This window comes from Motacilla alba, chromosome 5 (assembly GCF_015832195.1).
Source record: "Motacilla alba alba isolate MOTALB_02 chromosome 5, Motacilla_alba_V1.0_pri, whole genome shotgun sequence".
In the NCBI taxonomy this organism is placed as follows: Eukaryota; Metazoa; Chordata; class Aves; order Passeriformes; family Motacillidae; genus Motacilla; species Motacilla alba.
In genome coordinates, this window is record NC_052020.1 from 17508331 (window position 1) to 17535043 (window position 26713).

The 26713-nt window shown below is 47.1% G+C and overlaps 2 protein-coding genes and 1 non-coding gene across 3 annotated transcripts in view; all 3 read right to left on the minus strand.

The window, feature by feature from the left end:
- PNPLA2 (patatin like phospholipase domain containing 2) overlaps positions 1–15138 on the minus strand; it is a 29325-nt gene extending 14187 nt beyond the window's left edge. Inside the window, exon 1 of the mRNA XM_038138076.1 lies at positions 14777–15138. Within this exon, the coding sequence (XP_037994004.1) occupies positions 14777–14963 (187 nt within the window). The 5' untranslated portion in view covers positions 14964–15138. The remainder of the gene's footprint in view (positions 1–14776) is intronic.
- A 5991-nt stretch (positions 15139–21129) lies between these two features.
- RPLP2 (ribosomal protein lateral stalk subunit P2) lies at positions 21130–25824 on the minus strand. Its single transcript, XM_038139504.1, has 5 exons — positions 25708–25824; positions 25142–25265; positions 23361–23409; positions 21657–21755; positions 21130–21248 (listed from the first exon to the last, which is right to left on the minus strand). The coding sequence occupies exons 2-5, from the start codon at positions 25262–25264 to the stop codon at positions 21172–21174; spliced, it is 348 nt and encodes a 115-aa protein (XP_037995432.1). The 5' UTR covers position 25265; positions 25708–25824; the 3' UTR covers positions 21130–21171.
- Positions 23097–23229, minus strand: LOC119702229. The gene has a single exon (XR_005257289.1). It is a non-coding gene; the product is annotated as a small nucleolar RNA SNORA52 (small nucleolar RNA).
- Positions 25825–26713: the final 889 nt, after the last annotated feature.

Genomic DNA, 26713 nt, shown 5'->3' on the forward strand with positions numbered 1-26713 from the left:
TTTCCTGACAGGAAAACAAACCATCGTCCAGTAAGCAGAAGTGCCAGAACAGGAAAGCTGGTGCTTTCCAGCTAAGTGATCCCAACCCTGCTGCGAGTGTCAGCCACATCTCAAGTGAGCAAGAGGAACTAATGCTCCATTAGGGAACCAGAGACTTAGTTCCTCCTGCAGAGCCTCTGGTGTCCCATCCCTTCCATATCCAATTCCACAGCACTAAACTAGGCCCTTGATGGCAAGCAGGACTTGTGAAGGAATGCTTGCTTTACCCTTTAACACAGTGACCCAGCTGGGTTTGAGAAGAGGAGACATCCCAGCTGCACAAAAGGGAAGGTATCTGCTAAGCCCATTATCTCAGTCACTCGGAGCTCCATCTGGCATGCGCATCAGAGCTCTCCAATAAAAAAGGGATAGAAAGAAACAAAAATACAAAACTACAGCATCCATCATGTTGCCCTTTCCACTGACTGCTGCCTCCACACACATCCAGCCATGATGAGATACCATAGTTCCTATAAGTACTAGCTAATCACTGCATTCCAAGGAGTGTCAGGAAAATATATATGAGAAGAATGTGAGGGAGAATTAGAAAAACCAGGAGAAAAGCATGCTTTTACAAATGAAGACTCCTCTCCAATCAAACTGAAGGTCATTTTCTGGAAAAGGACAAAAGACTACCAGTTCAAGCCAACTGGAAGTCCCCTCATTTCACTCTCCCACTCAGTTTCTCAACTGCAAAAACAAGGCAGCAGAATGAAAGAACTCAAGTTAGACCCAGGTTAATAAATACAATGGAGATAAGAGCAACAACCCTCAATGCTATGTTGACACATCCCACTCTTTTGCAACACACGTGTGCCAGCAACATGTTTTCCATCCATGCAGCCTAGGAACGTGATTGTGGGCTTAGGAAACCCACCAACACCAGTAGCTCAAGCACGCAGAGAACTGGACCCTTGAACATGACCAGAGATTCTGAGGTCAGGATTTTAGGCACTGTGAGGTAGCAACTTAGCAGAAAAGCCAAAGTTCCCCCTCCGAAGCAATTTTTAGCCCTGTAATCCCAGTCTTCTCTCCTAGAGCAATGTTTAGCAGTCTAATTCTGATCTTATTTACTCAATTAGCATTAAGCCATTGAGCCCAGCCTGTTTCAGATAGTAGCCACACAGTTATACATCCTTGCCAACATGGAAGAACTCAGCCCCACACAAATACACTCTATAATCACTGAGACATTAGCACTGAAAATGCTCCCTAAGACACCTTCATGTGTGTCAAGGGGAGGAAAGACACCCACAGAAACTGCAATCAAGCAAAAACTGAAGGAATCCCAGCCCAGCACCTTAGTCACACAACCCCATAAAGGAAAATCCTCTGCACTGAGTGCCTTGCAGGGAATTGTTGGCTTGGTTGAAACCCCCATTGGGGGGGTGAGTGTTGAGCATGCAGCTGAGGGGAGACCTCTGTGTGCAAAAGCTGTGCTGGGGAGAGTGTGGACTATCCAGGAGATGGTGCTTGCTTAGGGAACGATGCTTTCAGGCTTGGCATCTCAGTGTGCAGAAAGATGTGACAGCAATACTGAAAACAACTGCAACTAAATGAAGCTTATGACTGTTTGAACAAAAGTGTGAGCTGCAAGGGGATTGGGTTTTTTTAAGAAAAACAGGAGAGCAAAGCCCTGACTATGGCAGGAGACAGCATTTGAGGGGAGACCCGAGTTGCAGCTGCCTGTTCTATCAGTGTTTCATACTCCTAGAGGGCAAAGTGAGATTATTGCTAAGGTTAGCAAGTTCATTCTTTGAATGCTTGCTGGGGTTTATTTTTTGTTTGTTTTGGGTTCCATTTATACACGTGTGCATACATGCATACCCAGGGGAGCTTTGAGGCACTTCTGTTTAAAGACATCTGTGATTCTGTTGGACTCACTGAATCACTTGCAGCACACCTGGACGTGGAACTGCTCTGTGGGAAGGCATGGGCACAGGGTGACCTGCAGTACCACCAGCTTTCCGGGAAATAAGGCCAGCTGAGGGGTCAGCCAAAGAAGCCAGGTTTATGTAGCAAGCTCCATGACAGATGACAAGTCCTCTTGGAAACATATTTGGAAGGAGAGAAAAGAAGTGACAGTGTTTGAATCCTGTTACTACCAGAAGTGCTATTCCAGGAAAACCGGCTCAAATTCTGTTTGCAGTCTGTCAGAGGGAGCAGCTGAATTAGAGGCAGTCAAGAGAGACAACTCCTACAGGGGTCAGGCAACAGCTCTCAATTATTTCTAGGACTAATCCAGAGCCAAATGCAGCCCTTAGGAAAGATTCTCATTTTTTTTTTTTATGGATCTAGTGATTCAGGACACAGCCTCATGTGAAAAAGCTGAATTAAATTTATATTTCCTTATTGAGGTACATACCACGGGGCAGAGCCAATCCCTAACAGTTAGCAGTGTTTGCTGTGAAAACATTTCATTCTTCTCACACCAACCAATTAATTCAACACCTTTCCCTGTACACATTTACTAAGCTAATATTCCTCAAAAATGCTGCATTAATATACCTGAAATATTTCATTTTCTTTAGAAAACCCACATCACTGCCCCACTGGGTGCTGTTATATATAAACCCAAGTACTGCAGGGCTATTGTCCTTATCTGAATTTCAGCTCTGATGACGCAAAGGAGCATCACACAGTTGTGTCCTGAAACACCCTAACGTGTCCCTTGCCAGAAAGGAGAGGCCAGCTGCTCCCCACTCTGCTGATTTGTCATCTGCAGTGGCTACAAGGGGAAAGGTACCGGCACCCATGGGAAAAGCCTGAAGGCAGCTGATAACTCACATTTCATTTTTAAGCTATATCAACCCAGCCTCACATTAGCTTATTGACATAGGGTTAGATTGGTCCCTTTAACAACTGACTTTTATCTTTATCAGACATGCTCAACTCCAAAATAAGCCAGTACCTAAGTCTGTACTGCCTGGCATCCCCTAAACTCCAACCTGAAAAGCATTCAAGCAGCACGAGCTATTTATAACTGTAAACAAACACCCCAGCAGAGCAGCCTGCTGTTACTCTGCCTCTGGGACAGCAGAGCTGAAGATGGATCACCTAAAACCGCTGTTAGCCAGGCAGTTGAGAAGACCTTTAACTGCAGCTAAGGGCTCTGGGGTGAAACAGAAAGGCTACTCCAAACCTGTGTGCAGTGCATGAGGACGAGGGCCATCACAAAGCCTAAACACTGCTCAACAGGAGGGGTGACAAGTGGAGAAGGGGCTCTTCAGACCCACAGCAGCAGCAGCAGGGCTTTGGCACCTAGGGCACCATGATGGTCTCCTGTTAAACCACATGGGTATCTGTCTGCCAGCCAGTAAAATCACAGATGACCCATGAAGTATTTCGAATGGAAAAAAGTGCCTAAGACACAGACAAAAATAGGAGCAGAGCAAGCTAAAGAGGGGAAAGGGCATTCTGAATATTCAACCCTGCAGCTCACCCATGACATTGCAGGGTCCTTCTGAGAGAGCTCTGTGTCAGCACAAAGATCACCTGTGCCAGGGACATTCCCACTCCCTGCCTAGTGCAACAATAAATAAAATACAAACCTAAAGGAAAGGTTCTCCAACAGGGATGGAGAGCAAAGGACAGCACAGAGAGCTGGTGGATGTAGGGGCAGCACTCTGTCCCGGCTGGCAGGAAGCAGAGAGGTCACACCCCAGACTGCAGATGCCTAACTTGCCCGGACTAGTGGGGCAGGCAGGAAACTGCAGATCCTCACTAAACCTGCTTCTCATTCAACACCAACAAATCGACTCCTTCCTACACATCAGCAACACTCCTCCCTCTTCATTCCCATTGCCCAGCTAAGGCTCCACCTGGCCCAACACACCAACAGCTTTGAAAGGAAGCCAGCTAGCAGAAGGAAGCACAGGTACTTCTGCTATTCCCCCAGGCCCGGGACAGCCCCTATGCCTTGGCAGTTTGGAATCACATGACCAAGCTATTTTGACTGTAAGATTTTTCAGGACAGGAGTCCTGCCAGCCCTGTGTACTATAACCAGGGACCTCATTCCAGAGCTCCTCAAGTTCTGCTCAGCTCTCTGCTCCAGGGACGTTTGTGTGATACTCAGCACAGATGTCCCTTTTAAGAGTCCCCAGCTAAAATCTTCACACTTTGCTTTCGATGCAGCTGGTGCTAAACACTGCTGGAATTGTCGTTATCCCACTGGTAGATCCAAGTCTGGGTGTAAATTAGAAATACGATGAGTCAGAAGGAATTTATTAGCATGATCTTCCCCAACATTAATCTTGGTTGCCTGTCTCTTGCTATTTCAGTTGTTCTGTGCCACATATGTGGAAGAGCTAAAAGTCAGTCTCTGACAGTGAGCAGAGGTTTCAGGAGAGCTGTTCCATGTTCTTCCAGGGCACAAATCCTTAAGCTGCTCCAGCTCAGCATGCACAGCTTCTGCACTTGCTTCTTTTCTAAGTACCAAGAGTAAGCAATGCACATGCTTTCCTGCCTGGCCTCTCCCAGGAGATGATACAGTCCTAATTACAACACACTCCTGCCACCAGCCCAAAAGAAACCCACAAAGCTATAAACAGAAGTTTTCAAACCGACATCTAGAAAATAATTAACAGAGAACATTATTGAATGTTTCCTCACGGGTAGCTCAGATCATCATGAAGTGCCCGTTTGTTCGTCCCAAGGAGCAGGGCGCAGCAATGTGCCAGTGACCCAAGGACAACCCCAATTCTTGTGGGCAATGACCTCAGTTTGTGAAAGATCCCACTGCTTGGGTAGACTTCTGTTCCACTTTCCACACTCATGCTGAAGCAACCTGATTTCCATTTATTGTCTCAAGAGAGCAAAAACCAGCCAACATTTCAGCCAAGCTAAACAAAGGCCGGCTTGTCCTGAATGGGAACCCGACCCAAGATGTTCTCTGATGGTCCATCAGAGAGGCTGAAGAGATGTCAAAGGGGGCCCCAAAGACAAATCGATGCCAGCAGGAAATAAAGAGCAATGTTTTACAACATGCCCTTATTAGACATGTTCAGGTGATAGGTGTACAACATTGCTGGTGATAGCTCTTTAATTTCCATCGGAAATCCTGGACAGACACCTAAAAGCACTGGCTGTGGAAAGAATATCCCTCATTGGCCAGAAGTCGTATAACTGCCACTATTTGACACAAATAAAAAAACGCCCACTTTTAAACATTGGAGGCTGGGGGATGGCAGCTAACAGTGAAGTCTTCAAAAGCACCAACTCTCTTCTCATCTGTGCACATCCTCCTGTAAGCCAGTTCAATTGAGAAACACCATGTACCAGAACAAGCTGTTCCTCTGGAACTTCCCTAATTTTTGTTGTTCTGATGTATATTTTTTATTTAATTTAAGGTCTTCACTCAATCCTCCTCTCCAGCTATTTTGCTATCAGGTAAGAAACAGTTCAGCTGACTTGGCTTCAGATAAGAGATACAGGAAGGCAACTTTTATTTTATTACCTAGGAGGTAAACACAACTCCCCTCACAACCACACCCACTCAGTTTACAGACAGTCCTACTGCTTGACCAGCTGTTCCCTGTGGGAAGATCAGCGTGCAAGGATTTAACCTCAGAGTTCAATAAACAAACAATTTTGTAAAGGAGAGTTCTTGGAAAGCCTGGCCACCAGGGGTACATAATGGTGTTTCTCCCCCTTTGCTCGGGAATGAGAGGCACTGACACCCTGCTGGAGCAACTCCTAGGGATCCCTGTTAAAATACAGTCAGCAACATCTATTCTGACCTTACAGGTAGGGCAAGTGCAAACACCAAGAGAAAGAGACAGCTTTTCAAGTAAGGCCAGCTCTTGCAGCCAGAGGCAGATGCTAAAGAAGGGCTCAGCCCACAATACCTTCTGGCTCAGATTCTTCACGCTCAGCATTGCTTACACCAGACACAAAATGTTTAGCCCAAGACACACTGTGCAACAGGAGGGCTATGTAAATTCAGATCATTTGCGACTGCTTCAGAACCAGAAGCCTCCCTCTTAACATGTTTGTCCCAAGATGTCTGCTTTTCTATTTCAACTGTGAAAAAAAAAAAAAAGAAGAAGCTGCCAGTTATGCTACCTGTTTAAAGCCAAACCAAAAGGAGACATTTTTCCCATTTGACCCAAAGGATATGGTTAGTGTGCTCTAGATACCAGTTAATAGATGAACCAGAGCTATTGCCACATGCTAGATATGAGGAACAGAGGATGAAGATCTGCTTTTAAGTTGCCAGGGTTTTTACCTCTTGCACAGAGCAGCTCACAGTGACTGTCGCACGCCCATCCACCAACTGGTACCTGCAGGGTAGGACCCTCCTGCAAGCCCAAGTGCAGATGCACCTCTCCTACCTCACCTTAAGGCCCATTGTTCTGCTTTGTACAGAAGCAAACAGGGAGAGCAGGCATAAGAACTCACAGGCTTGATGAGGTCTCCAGCTAAATTTTTGCCCTGGACTTGAAGAAGTGTTGGCACACCAAAGCCTCTCTAGAACTGCTGTTCTGCAAGCTGAGACTCGCTTTGTTTCTGCGGTCAGGACGGGAGCGCTTATTTTTGCAACACAAATCCGAAAACAGGGCAGCTGCTGCTGTGAAACAATCGATAGGAAGGGCAGGAGGCAGCTCAGTGCAGGCAGCCAGCCAGGATGGCTCTGTCACAACCACAACAGCAGCACCCACTAGTCTAATCTTTCCCTACTGTAATGCCCTAGTATGAGGCTTAATGCTGCATTTCTGTTCAGAGCATTAGAGAAATTAAATGATATTACAGTGCATGAAAAGGAAAAGCTGCTCAGGACCCCAGGCAAGCTGAACAGAAAGCCATGTTCCATCCTCATCCATGCATTCATCCCTGTCAATGCTCTAGTGCAATTCAGACAGCAGGGGATGACAAGAAAAGGGGATGCACAGAGTAGACAAGGTGCAGCTCAGATCCTTGCTGCTCACTTTGCACCAAGTAATACTGAGTTTGAAGCAATTTTTTGCTTCAAACAATTTTTTTGCTTCAAAAACAAGTACTCATCCAGAGAAAGCTAGTGGAGGGGAGAAACAGACCAAAACCCATGTTGTAATGAGAAATTACCTTTTTTCTCTGGTCTGCACAGAGGCAGAAGTGGTGTCTTTTGGTAGCTATCAGCCTAAGCCCTGCAGAAAGCTTTCCTGAGTACTTCAGATGGCAATTGTTTCATGTTCAGAGATGATGCCAGAGACATGGCGGGCTCTGTCGCACCGCAGCCCATCTTCCTCCCTGTCCTTTCCACTGTACACTTGTGTGACTGCTAAAACCCTAACACAGGCGAGAGGAACAGCCCTGACACCCTCCACTGGCTCTCAGCCTGCATCATGCCCAGCTCTCAAGCTCCCAAGGCTCACCAACAGCTCCAATCCACGCCAAGCCCCTCCCTGTGCACCTGTGCACGCACTGCCTGCTGGGCCTGCTTTGCCCTCCCTTCTCAGGCCGGTCAAGTGTCACCTTATACCCCAAACTCTTCCCCACTGGCCCTCGCATAAGCAGGGCAGACTCCAGCAAGGAAGTGAGAATCAAAAGCTTAGCTTCCAAAGCAGTCCTCTGGCAAGGGGTGTTAGCATTTTGCTTTAAAATGATTCTCATTTTCTTGGAGCAGCATCAGGCAGATCACAAGGTTAGGATGCGTATCTTGGGAACCATGGCAAGAAAATCTAGAAACCGATGCCATCTTTCTCCCAGAGACATCAGCAGTGGACCCCCAGCCAAAACATGACTGCAGTTCTGAAAACAACTGTGTGAGCAGGACAGGAGCTGCTCACAGAGGGTTGCACAGACCCCAGCAAGGGAAAAGCCTCTGCTCAACCCTTCCTGCAGGGCTGAGCACAGAAACAAGAACCGCAAGAGACAGATGTTCAGATGAACATTTGACACATGACCTCTTCTGTATGCAAAAATATGGCTAGTAGTTAAATGCTTCCCTTAAAGATTATTTTACCAATCCTGCTATGTAAAAACACTAGGATAGATAAATCAGTGTAAATCTCTGTGCTGACAGCCCACTCTGAAACAGGACTCCAAGTTTTCCCATGCATGGCATAGCTGTGGCAGCCTCAATCCACACTCTGCCTCCATAATACACTGGATTTTTTTTTTTTTTGGCCTGGCTCAGCACTGAATCAGCAGCATTCAATGCAGCCAGCAAGACTGGCCCTTGTAATTAACATATGCAAAGGGATTCCTGATTCATTTACACCCTCAGATGTCACCCCCTCTACTTCAGGATGCTAAACTAGATAATCCACAGGAGTGGCAAGCTCAGAGACTGCCAGAACCTCCAATGCTACAATGATATTCAATCCTTTAAATCCTAAGCCTAAAAAAGGCCTCCAAAATCAATATTTATCCAAACAAACTTCAGAAATTTCAGGAAATTTCTCTTCCTCTTCATTTCAAATGAAGAGGAAGAGAATGGTTCATTCTCAGAAGAAATCCTCCAGGCACAGCACAGCTAAAAGCCTGGGGAACAGTGGCAGAAGACGCTTCATGAAGCTTGCAGATTCCAAAGGTCTTGTCAGGCAGCAATCATCATTGGGGATTTGGCCTTTACTGTACCAGAAAGCATGACCAGCTCAGTTTTGGGAGAGTATCAGAGGGCAGCACAAAGCCCCGGGCTCTAATAAAGCTACCAGCTCCCACAGCTGATGTAACACACTGCACCGCAGATCAGCACAACCCCCGGGACAGGACCAGGCCTGCCACAAGCAGCTCTTGTATCACAAGTGACAAAAAATCTCTCCTCCATTCCTCTGGCCTTTGTAGCTACAAATGGCAGGGCTACAACAATCTCCAGCAAGATTTCTACACTCCCAGGCTCACTAATTGTCTCTCTCCTATGTGCTCCTGGGAAAGGATTTTCTACTGCCCCAGACTCTACCATTTCAAGGACACATTCTGCCTTTTCCCAGGGACTTGGACTTATTTAGGGCCTTCCACATGGAATCATTTCCTCTACCCCTCCTTTTCACTAGCTCTCACTCTACTTGCTTGACAAGGCACACAGCCCAAGGCAAATACATAGGCTCTGCCGACTCCCACATAATTGAAGACACATCCTGACTTTCACCTCAAGCCCCAAGAACACTCAGCAGAAAGGGAGTAAATATTAGAGCTGGGCAACAAAAGTGAGGAAGTCCAGAGAATTCAATGGAGAAGTGGTGGCCACTTTGGAATTCAGCCACAGGTAGGGTTTATATTGCAAAGAGCAAGGTGAACAGGAGTCACCCACTCACGCTGCTCCTTGGAGTAACATTTCTGAGCTTTTGCAAAGGTCCTGTAATTAGAAGGCCCGCCCATTCCCATCCCCAGAAAGAAGGAATGCTAACTAATTACCATTTCCAGCCCTTGCATAGTCCTCTTCAAGTTCAGTGGAAACAAAGCACAGAAGAGGTCAAAATCCTCTCCAGCCAAGCCAGGCAGCATTTCATCTGTGCTTCATGGAGGCACAGAGAGAAACATGGAGAAACTGATGACTCAGGTGAGGCAGAGTGAGCAGGGGCCCAACATCTGAGTACAATCCCAAGCTCACTGCACTGGAAGGTTACACAGCCCCCCCAGCAGACAGGAAACAAGCACCACCAGCTACTGGACATGCAGGCAGAGCTGCTGTAACCATTGCAGCAGCAGCAGTTTGGAACTGAACGACACAGCAAGAAATTTGAGGAAGGCCTTTTGATTTATCAAGACTAAGCTTCCAAAAGCAATCAGTAAGTGGACATAGGACCCTGAAAAACATACAACAGCTTCTCCTATTTTACACAGAGGACTTGCAGTTGCCTCGAAGAGTTTGGGGAGCTAAGAGGCAGAAAAAAGTGGAACAGCTCAGACATGCTGCAAGAGACGTGCTGAACCTAAGGGTCAGAAGAACAGCCAAAGACCTCTTGTGCTGTTGCCAGTGACACCGCACAGCTGCTGCCACAGCTGACAGCAAGGCTGGGCACCGAGCTGCTCTGCACACCTGCTGTGTATGTGGGCTGCCAAAAGAATAAACACATGCCTCACTAGGACTGTTTTTTAGCTAGAAGTGGCTCCTTCGCTTCCCTTGCATTCATCCAATGAGATGCCTGCAAGAGCACCTTTCCTTACAGAAGCTTTCTTGTTAGAGCCAGGCAGACAGCAGGAACAAGCTCCTTCCCTCCCATCAAGAGGTCCTGCAGGGTGCTCCAGCTGCCAGCTTACTCCTCTGGATACCTGATCCCACAGTCCTGTGACTGCTGAGGGCACTGATCCAGGCTCAGCAGCTTCTCCACCAAGTCAGTGAACATTTCCGTCGATGTCAGCACAGAACATCTCCCCTCCACCACAGAAAAAAGCTTTACCATTTCCAGGAAGCACCAGAAGGTTCCCTATTAATTGTATCCATATTTCCATGTAAGTACATAAAGGTGTCTCTCTTTCCTGGGCTGGGGCTATTGACCTCAACAACTTTTTCTCCAGGGAGGGCCACTGCAGGAAGCACAAGTGCCCATTATCTGTGCAAAGAGGAACCTAACTACTGAGACATCACAGATGCTACAAAACTTTCCTCTGTGTCTCTGTGGAGATCCACAGCTCTCTTCACACAGCCGCAGAAGACAGCATCACATACACTTCCCCTAGGATAAGCATCCTGGTTCATGCTTTGGCCAGCATAAACTGGCATTGCTCTGAGGATTCCATAGACTCTAAGCTGGTTTATTTCCCTCCGTCAATCTGGGATTTGGTGTTAAGAATACACAAACACAGAGAAAATAAATCTCCATGACCAGTTCTTAAGTCTTTGTATGCACATAATCAAATTGCAGAAGCACAACATTTAAGATATTGCTAATTATCTCAGTTTCAAACGGTTTTGTTCATTGGGCTTTTTTTTTTTTTTTTTTTTTTTGCTTTGCTACCAAATGGAAAACATCTCTACAGTTCAGCAGCACACTTCCTGGTGGTCACATGGTGACAGCTGACAAGCAAACCCAAATGTCAAATAACTGTTATTTCACCTCATGTCAAGCCTGAGACAGAGTCCTAGTTAAGATAGCAATTTAAAATAATTAAATTTAAAATCCTGTAAACAACCCAGGAAATGCTCTCCAAAGAGCATCCCAAACAACGCTACTCAATCTAACACATGGCTTCCTTTCTGTATTCTTAGTACTAAAAGCATCTCCTCAGCTTGCTTTTTCATCTTCTGTTGACCTTGTCATGCTTTAAGAGAACAGCTAACTTCCACAGATGGGGTTCGATAGCCAGCTTTGCATTTGACAGCAGAACCCACCCCTTCCCCCCAGAATAGAAGCAATTCAGCAGCTCCAACCCACCCTCAGATAGGGCTGTCTAGGACAATATTCACATGCCACACAGACAATTGAGATGCTGTTGGTTAACTATGAGTCAGAGGGACCTTAGTACCAGCTCAAAGACAGCTTTTCAGTGAATACCGCTTCACATCCCATCATTTATTCAGGCTGTTATGCTTCCAAACAGGCACAACAAATCCCATACAGCTCACCAAAGTGGGATGATTCCAGACCTTACCAAAAATACATTCCCTACTCAGTATTAGGGATGAAAGAATCCTACAGTAGCTGCACTTTAGCATTCCTCCTGACTGAAAAAGGACGGTCTCACATAAGCCAGTTTTTCTCATCCACGCCGGTGACTTTCAGATTTATACAGACAGGTGACCATCCTCAAAGCTCCACACCTAGAATTTTTGAAAAGCTGCAGGTTTGGAGGTACACACAAAGAGGAGAGAACAATGCCAGCATGACAACTTTTCACTTGCTTAGCATATAAAGGTGCATTTCCTGGAGTGTTGGACTCCAAGAGCCCCAAGAGATGGTATAGGCCAGAGCCTATTCTCTAGAATACCCTTGGGGCAAGAAGCTGTTCATGCCACAACGCTGCACTATGCACAATCAAGTAACTTGTAAACACAGGAGACTGCCCAATGCACCTTGATAGCCACACAGATTATTCTAATGGAAAAATTGCACTGCTTTTTCATGCCAGCAAACAGAAGAACCTCAAAGCTGGAGAGACAGCACTTCAGATGCAGGGCAACATCGCCGTTGTAACCTTGAACAACAAATCCAAGATCCCTACAACTTAATGGTAAAGTGCTTAACCAGAGTTAGGCAAGGTCGTATCAGACTGTAAATACCTCCTGATCTCTTATATAAATATAAGGTGCCCTGCCTAAGTAATATGCACGCCCAATGTCGTTCTCTTTGGTATTCTCAAGCACACCTTTGAAACCCACAGTGTGCTCTGAAGGCTGCAGATCACTTGGTCAGGGCTTGCAGTCCAGTTCAGTGTCAGCCCATAGCAAAGCCTTCCTGTCCTACACAAATGATGACAGTGAGGTGTCAACTAACGGAGGTGGCAGAATGAGTTCAAAGACAAGCTGAACAGATGCAAAGGTCAGAGGGAAAAAGCTGGAAAAGAAACCACTAAGTGGGATCTTATTCTTTGAAGTCAAGGAGCATTTTTGCTCTTCCTGATCAGGGTCTCAAAAGACTGGCCTCAAAGAAAAACCCCCAAGGAAGAGGTTTTTCTACTGTTCCCCTGAAAGTCTCTGCACAGTACAGTCTTCTTGAGTTGACAGGCATGAGGACCCTAACTTTATCTACACGCAGTCAAATAAGCAAGGCTTCTGCAAAATTCCCCATTTGTCATTCATCAAGAGACACTATTTAGCATTCCAGTTTCATGGACGGCCACAAACCGTGCAGAGCAGCAGTTGCCACAGGATTCAAAGCCCATGGGCTACCACCTGCTCTCAGCAGCACAGCAAGCACAGCTACTCAGGACCCTGTAAGAGCATGTATGAGAATGAACTGCTCTCCTAGTTCAGGCTTTGCTGTACCTTCTGCCCTGTCCTCTTTTACCCCATGATTTCATTCTAACCTCTGGACCTCTGCTTGGAAGCTGCACTGTCAGAAGGGTTCATGACACAGACAAGGTACGGCGATACCACGGCCCAGCCACGCACCCCAAGTGCTTTTACTTTCAGAACTCAACTGTGTTGCCTTAGAGCCGCTCTCTACCCTAGATACATGTCAGTCATGCAGGTGAGTCAGAGGAAAACAATTCCAGAGAAGTCAAATGGAAGACAGAACTGGAACACCCAAGATCCAAGCCTTGGTTAGCTTTCAAGGGCATGGTTTGCTCTCCCTCAGGAGGTAGGTGAACACTTCCCAGAAGGTGGCCCCTAACCCAGTCCTCTTACACTCCCACTGTACCTCACAAGGAGTGGGAAAACCTATTCTGATTCACAGAAAGCTCTCTACCAGGCTGGATGCCTCCCTCAGGGCAGTGCCTGGCACACCATGGATACTCTGGACACATAAATAACCAGGACAGAGTAAACATGATAACAGGATTGCTCAGCACTCAGGATGGCATCTGAGCAGGGCAAAGGATTTGGGCACTACCATCAGCCTGTCTCACATTTGTGCCACGCCTTCAAGTGGCAGAGGGATCACCCAGTTAGGGAACTAATTGGGGAGTCACCTCTTCAACAGAAGCAACAGCAATTAAACAACTAAATCCCTGGCAGCTACCTGCAAATGGATCCCTACACAAGAAGGGATTAGGGATTATTATCCCTTGTCCACAGTAAAAGTTGGCACCAAGGCATCACTACAGCCTTCGAGACCTCAGACTGGAGTCTGAACAGCTGTTAAGTCCTCCAGAAGTTTAGGCTGAACTTCACTGGGCATTTCTGTAAACAAAATGCTCAGGAAGGGAAACTTCAAACCCTAACTACACAGAAAATACTAACTTTTGCTGCATGAGGGCTACATCTCAGAAAGGAGTGCTGTGGAAAAACACCTGTCAAGGTGAGAGAACTTCAAGCAATAAACAGCTCTGGCTGCCCTTAGCTCTAGGAAAGGCTCATAATTCTCTGAGACTAAACAGATATTCTTGATTCTCTCACACCACAATCCCCTTTCAAGCTTAAGAAATTTTTCTGCATTTGTCATTCTCAAGATAAAAGCTTCCAAGTACACTCTAACACGTGTTTGTTAGCATCCTCCCGTATATAAAACAACAAAAAAGCCAGGAGGCACCACAGACCATTTTCTTCAGCTGTTCCCCAGGCACAGGGACACACTACATACACTGTGTGCTTGCTTCAGAAATAACTTTTTAAGGTTGTTCTGTAACCTGAAAACAGAGATAAAATCTAGCTAAATTGGAGATCTAGCTCTTGCAAAGGGCAAGAGAATTCCTCAGTGAGCAAGATCCCAAGGAATAACACTCTTCCAGAAACAAACACGCCGACTGAAGGCTGTGCTCCTCAGAGGTGCTGCCCAGCTCCCATCTGCACACGCCAACTCCAGGTCTCCATCTCTAGCCGCTTCACCTCCCGTTCACAGCCACCACGGACCAGCGCCCACACGGCGAGAGGCTCCTCTCCTCACCCAGAGCCCCACCAGACCTACACCCAAGCAAGGTAAACCCACAAACCGAGCGCAGCAAGTCCACGCTGTACATGTCTGTGTGGGTGGGTGTCAGAACCAGGACCGCTGTGCTGATTTCTACCATCAGGGGCCTCTGACCTCAGCCACCCGGCAGGGACCGGGGCGGGGAAAAGGCCTTAAAAACAAAGCGCCGCTCGCACTTCGGGAGGAGGCGGGCGCAGCGCTATTTACGGATATACACCCACATCCCCTCGCTGTTGCTCTAATTAACAAATTAGCAGTAACGAAGGGAACGGGCGAAGGAGCGCCGGGCTCGGCCCGCGCTTACCGAGGCAGGCGCCGCTGACGAGGGCGGTGGCGGTGAGCGCCCCGGCCGAGGCGCCGTACACCTTCTTGGCATTGGCGACCAGGAACGGGGCATGTTCCTGCAGGCAGCTGGCCACGCCGATGTGGTAGACCCCCAGGAAGCCGCAGCCGGCGAAGGAGATATTCCAGGTGGAGTCCAGCGGGAACATGGCCTCCGCGCCCCGCTGGAGGCGGAGGGTGCTGCGGGGAAGCAGCAGCCGCCGCGGTGGAGAAGCGAAGCCGCGGGTCTCTTCCCGCACCGCCTCGGGACGGGCGGGACAGCCGGGAAGCGCTGCCGCCGACGACGCGATTACAGAACACGGCAGGCTTTGCCGCTGGGAGAGCGGCGCCGGCGGCCAATTTTATACGCGGCGGCCCGGCCCTCGGGCCCGCCCCCGACATGGCCGCCGCCCCCGGCAGCCCCGGCGCGGGCGGGATCGCCCGGCCCCTCCTGCCAACCCTTCCTCCGGTGAACCCCTCTCCCGGCCCGGGGGCATTGCGGGCGCTCGCCCGCCGCCGAGCCAGGGCAGCCGTGCCAGCGCCGCCCTGAAGGGGCAAGGGCCGAGCCAGCTTCTCCGAGGGAGAGGGTTGCGGCTGCTCGCAGCGCCCCAAACCTCGCCCTGTCCCGGAGCAGCCGGCTGTTCTTCCCTCGCGGAACATCCTGATTCTTGGCAGCTGCTTCAAGTCCTCGGGGTTTCCCTTGTTTTTCAGGGATCGGGAAAGAAGCGTGAGGGAACAGGAAAAGCTTTTCTCTTTCACAAAAAGCTGAGGAGTCAGAAGGAGGCAAGTCTTGTCACAGCAATAGGGCAAGAACTGGGAAAAAAGTAATCCCCCTGTCCCCCTTCAAAACGAATAAAGTCATCGGAAGGGACCCACAAGAATCATCGAGTCCAGCTCCTGAACCTGCACAGGATGTCCCCAAGAGTCACATGTGCCCAAGAGTACACTTCTTAAACTCTTGTTAAGGCTTGTGTTGTGACTACTTCCCTGGGGAACCTGTTCCAGTCCTCAACCACCCTCTGGGAGAAGAAACTTTTTTCTGATATCCCACCTAAACCTGCCCTGACACAGTTTCAGGCCATTCCCTCCAGCCCTGTCATTGCTCACCAGAGCGAAGGTATCAATGTCTGAGTCTTCCCTTTGTGAGGAAGTTGTAGACTGTTGTACACTAATCGCCAAAACACACACAGTTGCTTCCCTTTCCTAACCTTTTCTCAACATTTTTTTCTCCACATGCCTCTCAGCTCAGCAAAATGCTTACATTTAATCAGGGCAACTGTGATTTTCAGCAGAACTTCTGCACAAGGTCGCCACAGAGCAGCATTGGGTGAGAGGCCAGTGGTAGCAGATCATCAAAATAGATTTCAGAAGCTGTAAAGATCCCCTTGCCATAAACAATACTGACTACAGTCATTCAAATCATTAGGTAAGTATGAAAGTTTACAGAGACATCAAAAAGATCAGCATAGCAAGAGAAAGGGCTGCTCTACTCAAAGCTAGGAAGCAAGATCAGCAGGAGGGAGGTTTGGGGGATTCAAAAAAAAAGCATAAATTTTTAATGGAACCATCATAGGGCAAAAAGCACTTTATACCAAAGTTTAAAAAACTACTTCATTAATCTTGGCATAAAGCAATTTGAATTTGTTTCTTATAACTGGTCAGAAGTTTCTCACTTGGGATAGTGTTGTATGTGTACTTAACAGCTCTTTCACCATTTAGGCTAGTAGAGGTCATCCAAGTAGCCCCTCTTCCTGTTCCTTCCACTCCAAACATCCTTTCAAATGATATGAGGGAGGCTAACACCCTCCCTAAAGAGGGGCCATCCAGGTTGCAAGAACAGCTGTTTAATGCCTCAGTCTACTGCCTCACAGTCACGTGATGGAAGCTAAATTCAGCAGGTAACCCTTGCATAAGTCCAATATTTGAGTTCAAGTTAGACATCATACTCCAGCCTCTACAGACAGAGCACTTTTGTCATTAAGTGTTTGCCCTTTGCTTTCGTCAGACAGACAGGAGTACAGCTTTATCTTTCTTTCAGGTCCTGCCCCCAAGCCCACCACCTCACCTAGCTACCAGGAACTCCCCTTTATACATATTAACATCCTGAAGTACATAAAGAATTAACCCTGCTTACCTTAATCCTCTCTCTATACCCCCACCCTTCTCTCCCTTCCTCTCATACCTCTAGTTGCTTTTGTAATTTCCTTCCTCCCTTGCATTTGATGTGGTTACGTAACCCTTGCCAGCCCTCATCTCCGCCTGGAGAGGTGAGCCCTGGCACACCTGAGCTGTGACTCTCTTACAGGCCCTTAACACCAAGGCCACCATGGAGCTTCCACCCCATGCTTCTGATGACACAGAAAGGTATTTCCATGTAGTCAACCCCAAAGGAAACATTGTGTCTCATCTTTTCCAGAACAGGGACTGTTCTGCAGAAGAAATGGTCACTGGGCTGTGACTTGAGCAGAAGTCTGTGGCAAAACTGACCACTGAACCTTGTCTGCAGATACCTCCCAAACACTTGTAGTCACAAGAACATCTTCATTCTGGAGCCAGTGCTGCTCCCTCCTTTTCCAGCATTTCATAAGCTTTAATGTTCCTAGCGAATCTGGAAAATAGAAACAACAATGCTGCGACAATGCTGGAGTTAGTTTCACTTGATTTCCCAACAGCAATCTCATCCTGAGTTGTTTACATCACTCTGCCTTGGCCCTCAAGGTTACTTATTTGAGGAGGTTAATGCTGCCCTGTTGAAACAGGTCGATGAAATGAACCATGTGAACACTAATCTCTTGTGGAGTGCTGCCTGGGTACTTGCACTAGCAAGCTGACAAACAACTGTGCTTTTCTCAAAAATTAACCCCCAAAACTAATCGCTTTTCCCCCATTTAGAAAGTGCTACAGTTCTGCTATTGCTCACAATGCAGCAGTAAGCCAGATCAGCAAGATTTACAAGGCAGCTTTTCCTGCGCGTTAAACTCTACTGAAACTCTTCAAATCCACTCGTGCCCCTGCAAGTTGAGGTGCCACGGAGACAGCTTCACACGCAATCCGTCGTTGTTGTGTTTCTTTTCTAGCCTAATGAATGGTGAGCTGTTAGTACCTACAAGATAATAACATACAGGCTAACAATCTCTGCTTTTTCAGGCAAGACCTTGTGTTTTTGCCAGCCATTGGGAATTTAAGGGAAGACCAGAGGCAGCCTGTTACAATGTTGATTCCAGAGTGTTAGTTACTTTAGTATTGCTGCCCGTAGCCAGCAAGAAAAGCACACCAGTCATGAAGCTCAACCCAAGTGCTCTCAATATCACTGGAAAGCTGGAGTTAAATGTCTTTTTCTTACCCTGTGATGTTTGTGTATGTCAGGTCATTCCACGGCAGACTCTTGGCACTTGCTTCATAGGAGCATGTCCTGAGGCAGAGGAGCAGTCCTGCTCCTTTGGGACTGAATTTTTCTTCTAGGAAAGGTACTACAGCCATCTCTGCACCTGCGTAAGTCAAACCTACTGAATTCAGCAGGCCTGCCTGCACATAGCAGCTTGCAAAACTGGGCCTTGGTAGTAAGAATGAAACCAGTTGAGAATGGCCCCAGGGAGACATTACTTATTGCTTCACAGTAGTGTCCAGGACATTCTCCCTGCTTTCCATGTAGTGGAGATGCCTCGTCCTTTTCCCTGCCCCATGGTGTTTGTAAGGAATGATTTTCAGTGAGAGCTGATTTGAGACAGCACGGCATTTGTGTACCAGTGAGGAAAGCCTGCACATTTCAACGTCAAGCCTATGACTAAATCACTCTCCCCTGCTGTCAATGATCAATTTGGTAATGATCAGTTACTAGTGTAATCTCAAGGCATAAGACTATCCCTCCCTTTCTCTTCAATGCCCTTGAGCCCATCTTTTATGAAGAATTCAGGAAAAATATTCTCTAGCTAAAATTGATTCTGTAAGGGGGACAGACTAGGCCACAAGTCCAAGTATTAGCAGGCACTAGTCTCCTCTGAGAGAATAATGGAATAAATGCACCCACCCCACCAGTACCCTTGCCTTTGATAAGTCTGAAAGGGCATCACCGAGACTTGAAAATTCAGAACAGTGACTCCAGAGCAGAAGCAGGGGCCCCATCTCCTTCACAGCTGAAGCTCATTGAAATCAGAACAGAGTGAACTCCACGCAGAGCACCAAACAAGTGTGCCAAAAACTTCCAGGCACATCATTGCTCATGTGCAAAGCCATCAAGTGGCAAGAGTTTCATAAACAGGTAAGGAAGAGGGAAGTAAACTTGAAAGGTTTGATTTTGTATTCAGGAGGAATGTTCACTATGAAGAGGTTTTAACAAATTCTGCAAAATATGTGTAAAATCTTGGAGCAGAGCCGAGCCATGCCCTGACCTTCTCAAGAAAAACCTACCAGGTGTTTATGTGTCATTGACTCCTTGTGGCGCTGTGATGACAGCTCTATTTTCAGTGCTCTCCCTGAGAGCTGCCCCTGGAAGTTTCTTCTCAGAACAGTTTACCAATGAGCTGTCCCTTTTCTCAGGGCAGGTTAACTGACAGTTTTCATTAAAATCATGCACTTCTGCAAAGGAATTTAAAGGTTGTAAGAGGACACCCACCACAGGATCAGGCCCATAATTCAAGGTTAAAAGGTCATATGAAGAAGATAAAAACAGGGTGAAAAAATAAGTTAGTCTAGATGTAGTAGTACTCCTCCCCACATCACAGTAGCCAGCAACTGGCACAACAGCGTAGTTTCATCCCACAAGCCAGGGCACAGCAAACTCATCGAATAGCTCAGTGCCATTCAAATAAATTCCTTTGTGCATGGAAAAACCCTACTGAGTGGTGTGCCAGGGCAATCCCTTCCTGTGTAAACACTGATGGTGCTCTTGAAGCAGCAAAGCAAGGCACTACTGGGGAGGGGGGAGGCACCTCTCAGTAAAAACCACATCCAAAACCCACTCTTTTTCAGTGACCTGAAATGGAGAAATCACTAAGAAAAAAGCAACACAGGGCCCCAGCTCCCACGGCTGAACCACTGCCATTACGGGTCTGACAGAAAATTGCAGTGAACAATGAATGGTTTTCAATACTACCAAATTGCCAGGCTGGCACTTAAGAGACAAAGTAGAGGAAAGGTATCGGCACTGTTCCGACTGTATATTTTTCTGGCACCAGGGAGAGAAGGGCAGCAAGGGCTGGTTGCTTAAATCATGGCCATTTTGAGGCTCTAACTTCCAACTGCTCTTTTGCTTTGCTGTGAAGTATTGGGTGTTTTCCCTCAGTGCACCAAAGATGAAATAGTTTTTCCTACTTGGATTTCACCCATCTCTACTCCCAGAAGTACTTTCAATGCTTTGTCCAATGACTCATATGAACACAGCTGTATCAGCAATCACTTTTTTTTCCCCAAAAACAACTACAGTAGAAAAAGTTCCTCAGTACACACACTGCAGGGACATCTTTTTGACTCTACCTGTGCAGACTATCACGGGAAGATCACACATGCAATTTGTACTCTACCTACCTACAGTGACACATAAAGACTTCCACAAGAAGCCACGTTGCCTGCCAAAACCATCTTCTAGCAGTAGACACTTAATAAAGCTAGTTACCTTCCTCTCAAGCTGATAACGTTCTTTGGCATGCCAGAGATGTTTCAGTTCTCTGAAAACACCATTCTCATGTTTCTTTGCTCAGATCAAGGTACGATTTATGCCCTGACAGCCCAGAACAACCATTCAGGATGAAGGGCACCTCTGCATTGATTTGTGTCTTAAGACAGCAGGATGCAGTTAGGATTTTTTTTGGTTACAGACTGTTAAGCATACGAATGTAACAGGAAGTCCTAGTCAACCATTTTATCAGTGTTGTCCCTAGATCTTGCTAATCTGACAGTAATGAAATTGGCGCTTTTATATATTTAAAAACCAAATTACTATAATTAGCTCTGAAATGATGTTACTGGCCTAATTCAGGATTGCTGTTCATTCAGTTTCATATTTTGGAATTGAATAAACAGATCCTGGGAAACAGCCCTTTTATTGCTAAACAGATGAGCCACTTCACTGAGTAACCGAGAGCAAAACAGAATGGAGAAGGCTAACACCAGGAAGATTCAGTTTCCACATACTGTTTAAGAAACAGCAGTGTCAAAACAAACATCCAGGTTCACACAAGCTTTGCCATCTCCTCAGTACTCTCAGAGCCGAGTCCTACAGTGTGTCAGAAAATTCACACACCTATTGCAGAGAGATAAAAATCAAAGCTGCATCAGAGCTATTTAAGGAACAGCTGAATCCAAGAGCACTTGCATGGTAATAATAGTAAACACAAAAACATTTAAAACAAAGAATTTTAATAACTTCTCTATAACAAATAATTAATCAAAGAGGCCGAATCCCATGTCATCATCAGATTCTTCTGATTCCTCCTTTTTCTCTTCTTTCTTCTCCTCAGCTGAAGAAAAAAAAGACCAAGTGAATAGTCAGTATTACATTGCACCACAGATTTTCAAGATACAAGTTTTGGTGTTCTCAGCTCCCCTGCCTACTGGTATTGGAGACTCCAGGGTTCATCTCATTCCCTTTCAGCAACCAAGTAACACTGAAGAGATACAGGCACTACAGTTGCAGGAATGTGCTTTACACCACCAAGTCTCCTTGACTCTCTGTTTTAAGCAAGACCAATCATAAGGCAGACAAGGAGCAAATGTTTCTGACTGTCCAAAGGAAAAGCAACTGTTCAGTTGACATTTCCATCGCATACTGAACTGCTGAAGTGGACAAGCCCTGAAATGTTGACTCAGTTGTTAGGCTGTTTCCAGAGACAAAAGGAGTTGCCCTGGAGCCACACCTCTCCACTCACCAGCAGCAGGGGCTGCAGCTGCAGCAGGAGCAGCAGAGCCTCCTCCAGCAGAGACTGCCACGGCTCCCCCAGCCGGCATGCTGGCAAGTTTTCCATTACCTGAATGGGACACAAGAGAAGGTATTTATTTACATGCTCATCTCAGGCTTAGAAGTTAGGGGAAATGGAAAAGTGCAGGAAAAAAACTGAGCCTGTCTCATGGATTGAACCTGTCACTAATCTGCTGAAAGGAACACGAGGCTGCATTCATGATAAATATAAACTGTTCTGTGAAAAACACTCAGGAGTTTTAAGATTCACAAAAGCTTATCCCAAGAACACTGGCAGCATATTATTAGTAAGTTTTCTTCTGTTCAAAAAGTCCCTGTCTTTCTTCCAAAAGCTGTCATAAAAATAGCAGCAAACACATTCAATTTCGCACACCCACACTGTTCTATGAATACAGCACAGTAGCCCAGAAAGTGATAATGTACCCCAACAGTAACAATGGCAGCACTGGCTTCCTGGCTTCCCGTGCTCTTCTTTTTTTTTTCCCCCTTTAAGGGTAAAGAGAACTCTGAGGGCGTAACTGGATCACACTTACAGGAGAGAAAGGGAAAGATTGATTCATTTATGGCAAAGAGTACAGTATTTTAAACAAATTCCTCAGCACCCTATGAACCCTATTGCATCTCCTTTGAGACTTCTGCTTTCTGTTCATAATTGGAAAGCCCGCTAGCTCTCTGGCCTCTTGTCTTTCACATACCAAGGCTCCCTTGGCATTCAAAGGTCACGTACACACGCTGTTTGCCTGTATTCCAGTTTCTGGGAATCAGTTTCTAAATAATTCCCTGTTACCTCAAGATCTAATTAAACTAGCAAAGTAAACAAACATGTTTCATATGCATGTATGTTCTAAGAAACAATTTATTTAAAGTATTACAGAAAGAGACAGCGTTAAGTGTGTTGTAACCACGAGTATAATAGCTCTCTTAGGTCTTTCAAACCACATGGACAGAAATGCCCAGTGCCTGCTCCTGACAGCCAGGCCACGCAAAGTCCTGGCTACCTTTAAACAAAGATATGTCTGCAAATTCCCTTGTGCCTACACACTTGCAAGAAAATAAAAATTCATTAATCAGAAACCTTTGCACTACCTCAGCTCTGCTTTACTTCAGCCCTATGACCCAATCAATTAACGTAAAAAGTTCTAGCCTCAGTAACAGCACAAATTTCTACGGAAATCAGCCCTCAGAGTTCTGTCTCAGGGAAAAGGCAATGCTGGATTCTGAGAGCTCTACAAGAGATGCACACTGGAGAGGCTTGTGCTCATTGCAGAGGGTGGAGCTGCACCCCAATGCCAACTGCCTGTTCTTCATGCTTTACATCACGGGTGCACACAAGTGGGTGAAACACAAAACATCTCCTAGAGACCCCGAAGGACAGCTCAGTCTCTTATCAACATGTCCAGAAAACTCCATCATGAGCAGACTTCCAGTAAGCTCACACATGCTTCAGTTCTCCAGTTTAATGTGGTCCACAAGCGAAACCCAGCAGGTACTGGCACTGACCTGCAGGGAATTAGAATGGACCTGATTCCACTCAATTAGCTGTGATCCACAATGCTGAACAAAGAGTCTGACTTGGCAGCAATTCCATACTCTCAGGTCTAGGCCATCCAAGTAACAGAGGCAATTACCTGGGTCACTCAGAGCCTCTACTTACCCTGGGCAATTACATCTTCAATATTTTTTCCATTCAGCTCACTAATAACCTGTAAGTAAAATTTACAATGTTAGAGTTTCCAAACAGCATAAGAATAACCTACATTTAAACAAGTACTGATAAATCAATCATATGCAGCACCTCCATCCTGCTGCTTATCTAGCCCCAAAATTCCTTACTTCTCAGTGCCAGGAACAGAACTTTGACATGAAAACTTCAGCTAAGTCTTCAATACTTGAAGCATTTTCATGAAATCTGTTACCGAATTCGTAACTAATCCAATGAACTTGGAAAAAAGAGGATACAGAGATGTTGTGGAACCAATTAGGAAGCCCCACCAACAGTGTAAGTCACTGAGGGACTGTTTACATTTCTTGCTTAATGGCCCCTGGGAGGCTCTGAAGCACTGGGTTCTGAACCCAAAACCACAAGGTCCCATTCCTAGCCCTACCAAATGTGAAAAGCCAAGCTATTGTATCCTTGCCCGGGAACACAGAGTTCCAACTTTAATTTTAGGACCATTGTTGTATAACAAGAGATGACAAAAGCAAAACACAAACCCCAAAACTGCTAAAGCAAGCACTTAAAAATAATGCTCCAGAACTTACTGGTGAGTCCCAGCTATCAGGAGTCAGTGGCCAAAGCTAAAGGACATTAGCAAGAGCTTTTCAACAGGCACCTTCTGCTTACAGAGTGTGGGATGTGTGAAACTATGTGCCTGTATGACTGCTCCATCCAGGAGAAAGGTGCTTCTAAGACTTCACTGCATTTATACAGGCTTAAGATACAACAACAAAAAAAAATTATGACCAAACAAGATTCCAGAACAGCTTTCTGAATATTGGAGGATCAAATAAAGCAATTAATTTATTAAGGCATTAAACCTAAAGAAGCCAAAATCAAAAGACCTGGCATTTAAACGGGAGCACCACGAGTTCAAACCAACATTCCAAACCATAGTAAGGATGCTATCAGCTCAGCCAACCCTCTGTCTTGTTGGGCCTATGGTGAAATACTGGGAAAACAGTTTCTTTTTACCTTTACCTCTCTGGAAACACCTCACATAGGAGTATGTGACAAGTGATAATTATTGCTTCTTGGTTTTTCCCCATTGACAAATATTTTTAGGTGCACAATGCTGAGGATCTATTATATCACAAGAAACATTCTGACTAAGATACTCTTTAGAAGTCGTTTTTTAACACAACCACATTCATAATAATTTCCAAAATATTCCTATATATTATCCTCAAATACCTTTAATCTCCACATTACTTGCCTATGTTTCTTGGTGAGGAAACAAATGCTCCTTTGCAGCACACTAAATAAGGATGTATTGCTGAGTATCAGGCCTTCAGAAGTGCCAGCTCTGAATCGATACTGACTAAAAATAAGAAGTGAACCTTCAGTGCAGACTACACACCATGTCAGAACATTTATGGTGCATCCTTATATGCAGCCACCATCTCAATGACAATGATTAGACCGAACTCCCAGAAGCCAGCAACAACTGACAGAGGTATTGAATATATTCAATAGAGGTACTGAATATATTTGATACTTTTGCAGAGGCATTGAATAAGGAAGCCAGACTTTTAACAAAAGTTGTAAAAACTTATGACTGGCTCAGCAGTGTTTAGAATTCACACTGGTAAGGATCACCAAATGTCTGAATAGCGTAAGAGCAGACCAATAGGGAGGCAACGGGAACACCGAAGCCAAGGAAAGAGCTCCAATGTCTGGCACGGGCTGGGGCATCTGGAACTAAGAGGCAACGCCACCTTGTTCATGCGTTCATCGTCCGTCTCGATGCCGACGCTGTCGAGGATCTTTTTCAAGTCCTTGGACGTGGGGGACTCGTTGCCCCCGAGCACGGCGAGCAGATAAGCTGCGACGTAACGCATCCTGCAAGACAGGACCAGAGTTTCAGCATGGCCGAGTTACGTGTGCTCCGAGGCGGCCCATCCCAGCTCCCTCCGAGCCACAATCCTTTGGCTCCGCTTCCAAAGGGAGATCCGCGGCCGGCGAGGCCACGCTTTGCAGGCTGCGCCAGCACGGGGCCCGCACGCTGAGGCCCGCACACACTCCCGCCCGCGCCGGCACCGCACACCTCTCCCGAAAGGAAGCGGCAACGCGGCACTGCCGCCCTGGAGTCCGCCTCAGCCCGTCCCGTCCCTCCGCCAGCCGCGGCCCAGGCGCGGGCCGGGAGAGCACATGGCCGCCGTTCTCCCCTCCTGCCCCCCCCTCCCCGCTCCGAGTGATCTCGCCCGAGCCCCGCGGCCGCGGCGGGCTGGCGCGCGGGCCGGACGGCACCACTGCCGCGGAGGGGGGCGCGCCGCGCGCTTACCTGGGCGGCGGCGGCGGCGAGGGACAGCGGCCTGGGACGTGCGCGCGCGAGGGCAGAGCGGCGGCGAAAGGAAGGGGCGCGGCCTCGGCAACGCCTTCTTCCCGCCACCCCTCAACAACGAGCGCTGCCATTGGGCCGAAGCGGCGGGCAGAGCGCAAGGCCAATGGGGAATCGCGGGTGCGGCCGCCGCCAGCGCGGCCGGTGGCGCATGCGCAGAGCGTGGGCTGCCCGGTGTGGGCCTGCTGTGCGGCCTTGGCGCCTGTGCTGGGATGGTCGGGATTGCCCGAATCGCGGAGGCACAGAGTGAATGAGATTGGAAAACCGTCTGCGATCATCGAGTCCAACCTCTGACCGAATACCACTCTGTTAACTAGAACATGGCACTGAGTGCCACATTCAGTCTTTCCTTAGACACCTGCAGGAACAGTAACTGCACTGCCAGCCCCAGGCAGCCTGCTGCAACTCCTGAGCACTCGTTCTGTATAGAAATTACTCTTGATGTTCAACCTGAACCTCCCCTGGCACAGCTTAATACTGTCCTCCAGCTCTGGAATCCTACCCTGGCCTGGCCTGGTAGGGTCAGCACAGTCCCCTCCATTTGTCCCCTGAGTTGGGTTCTGCCCCCAGGTGCATGTGAGGCAGATCCACACACAGAGCCCTCATATTTGTTTATTTCGTATCAGCGCAGAGATGGGCAGTGGGTGGTGACTCCAGAAAGCCAGTGCCTGCCTCTGTGCATTTCTTCATGGTCAGACATTGGAAAAAGCTCCCCAGGGAGGTGGTGGAACCATTGTCCCTGGAGGTGTTCTAGGAACAGCTGGACATACCAGTTAGCTTTGGTCTAGTTGTCACGGTGGTGTTTGGTCGGTGGTGGAACTTGATGATCTTGGAGTGGCCAGCAGGATTAGGAAAGTGATCATCCCTCTGTACTTGGCACAAGTGAGGCCACACCTCAAGCCCTGTGTCCAGTTCTGAGCCCCTCACTTCAATACAGACATTAAGGTGC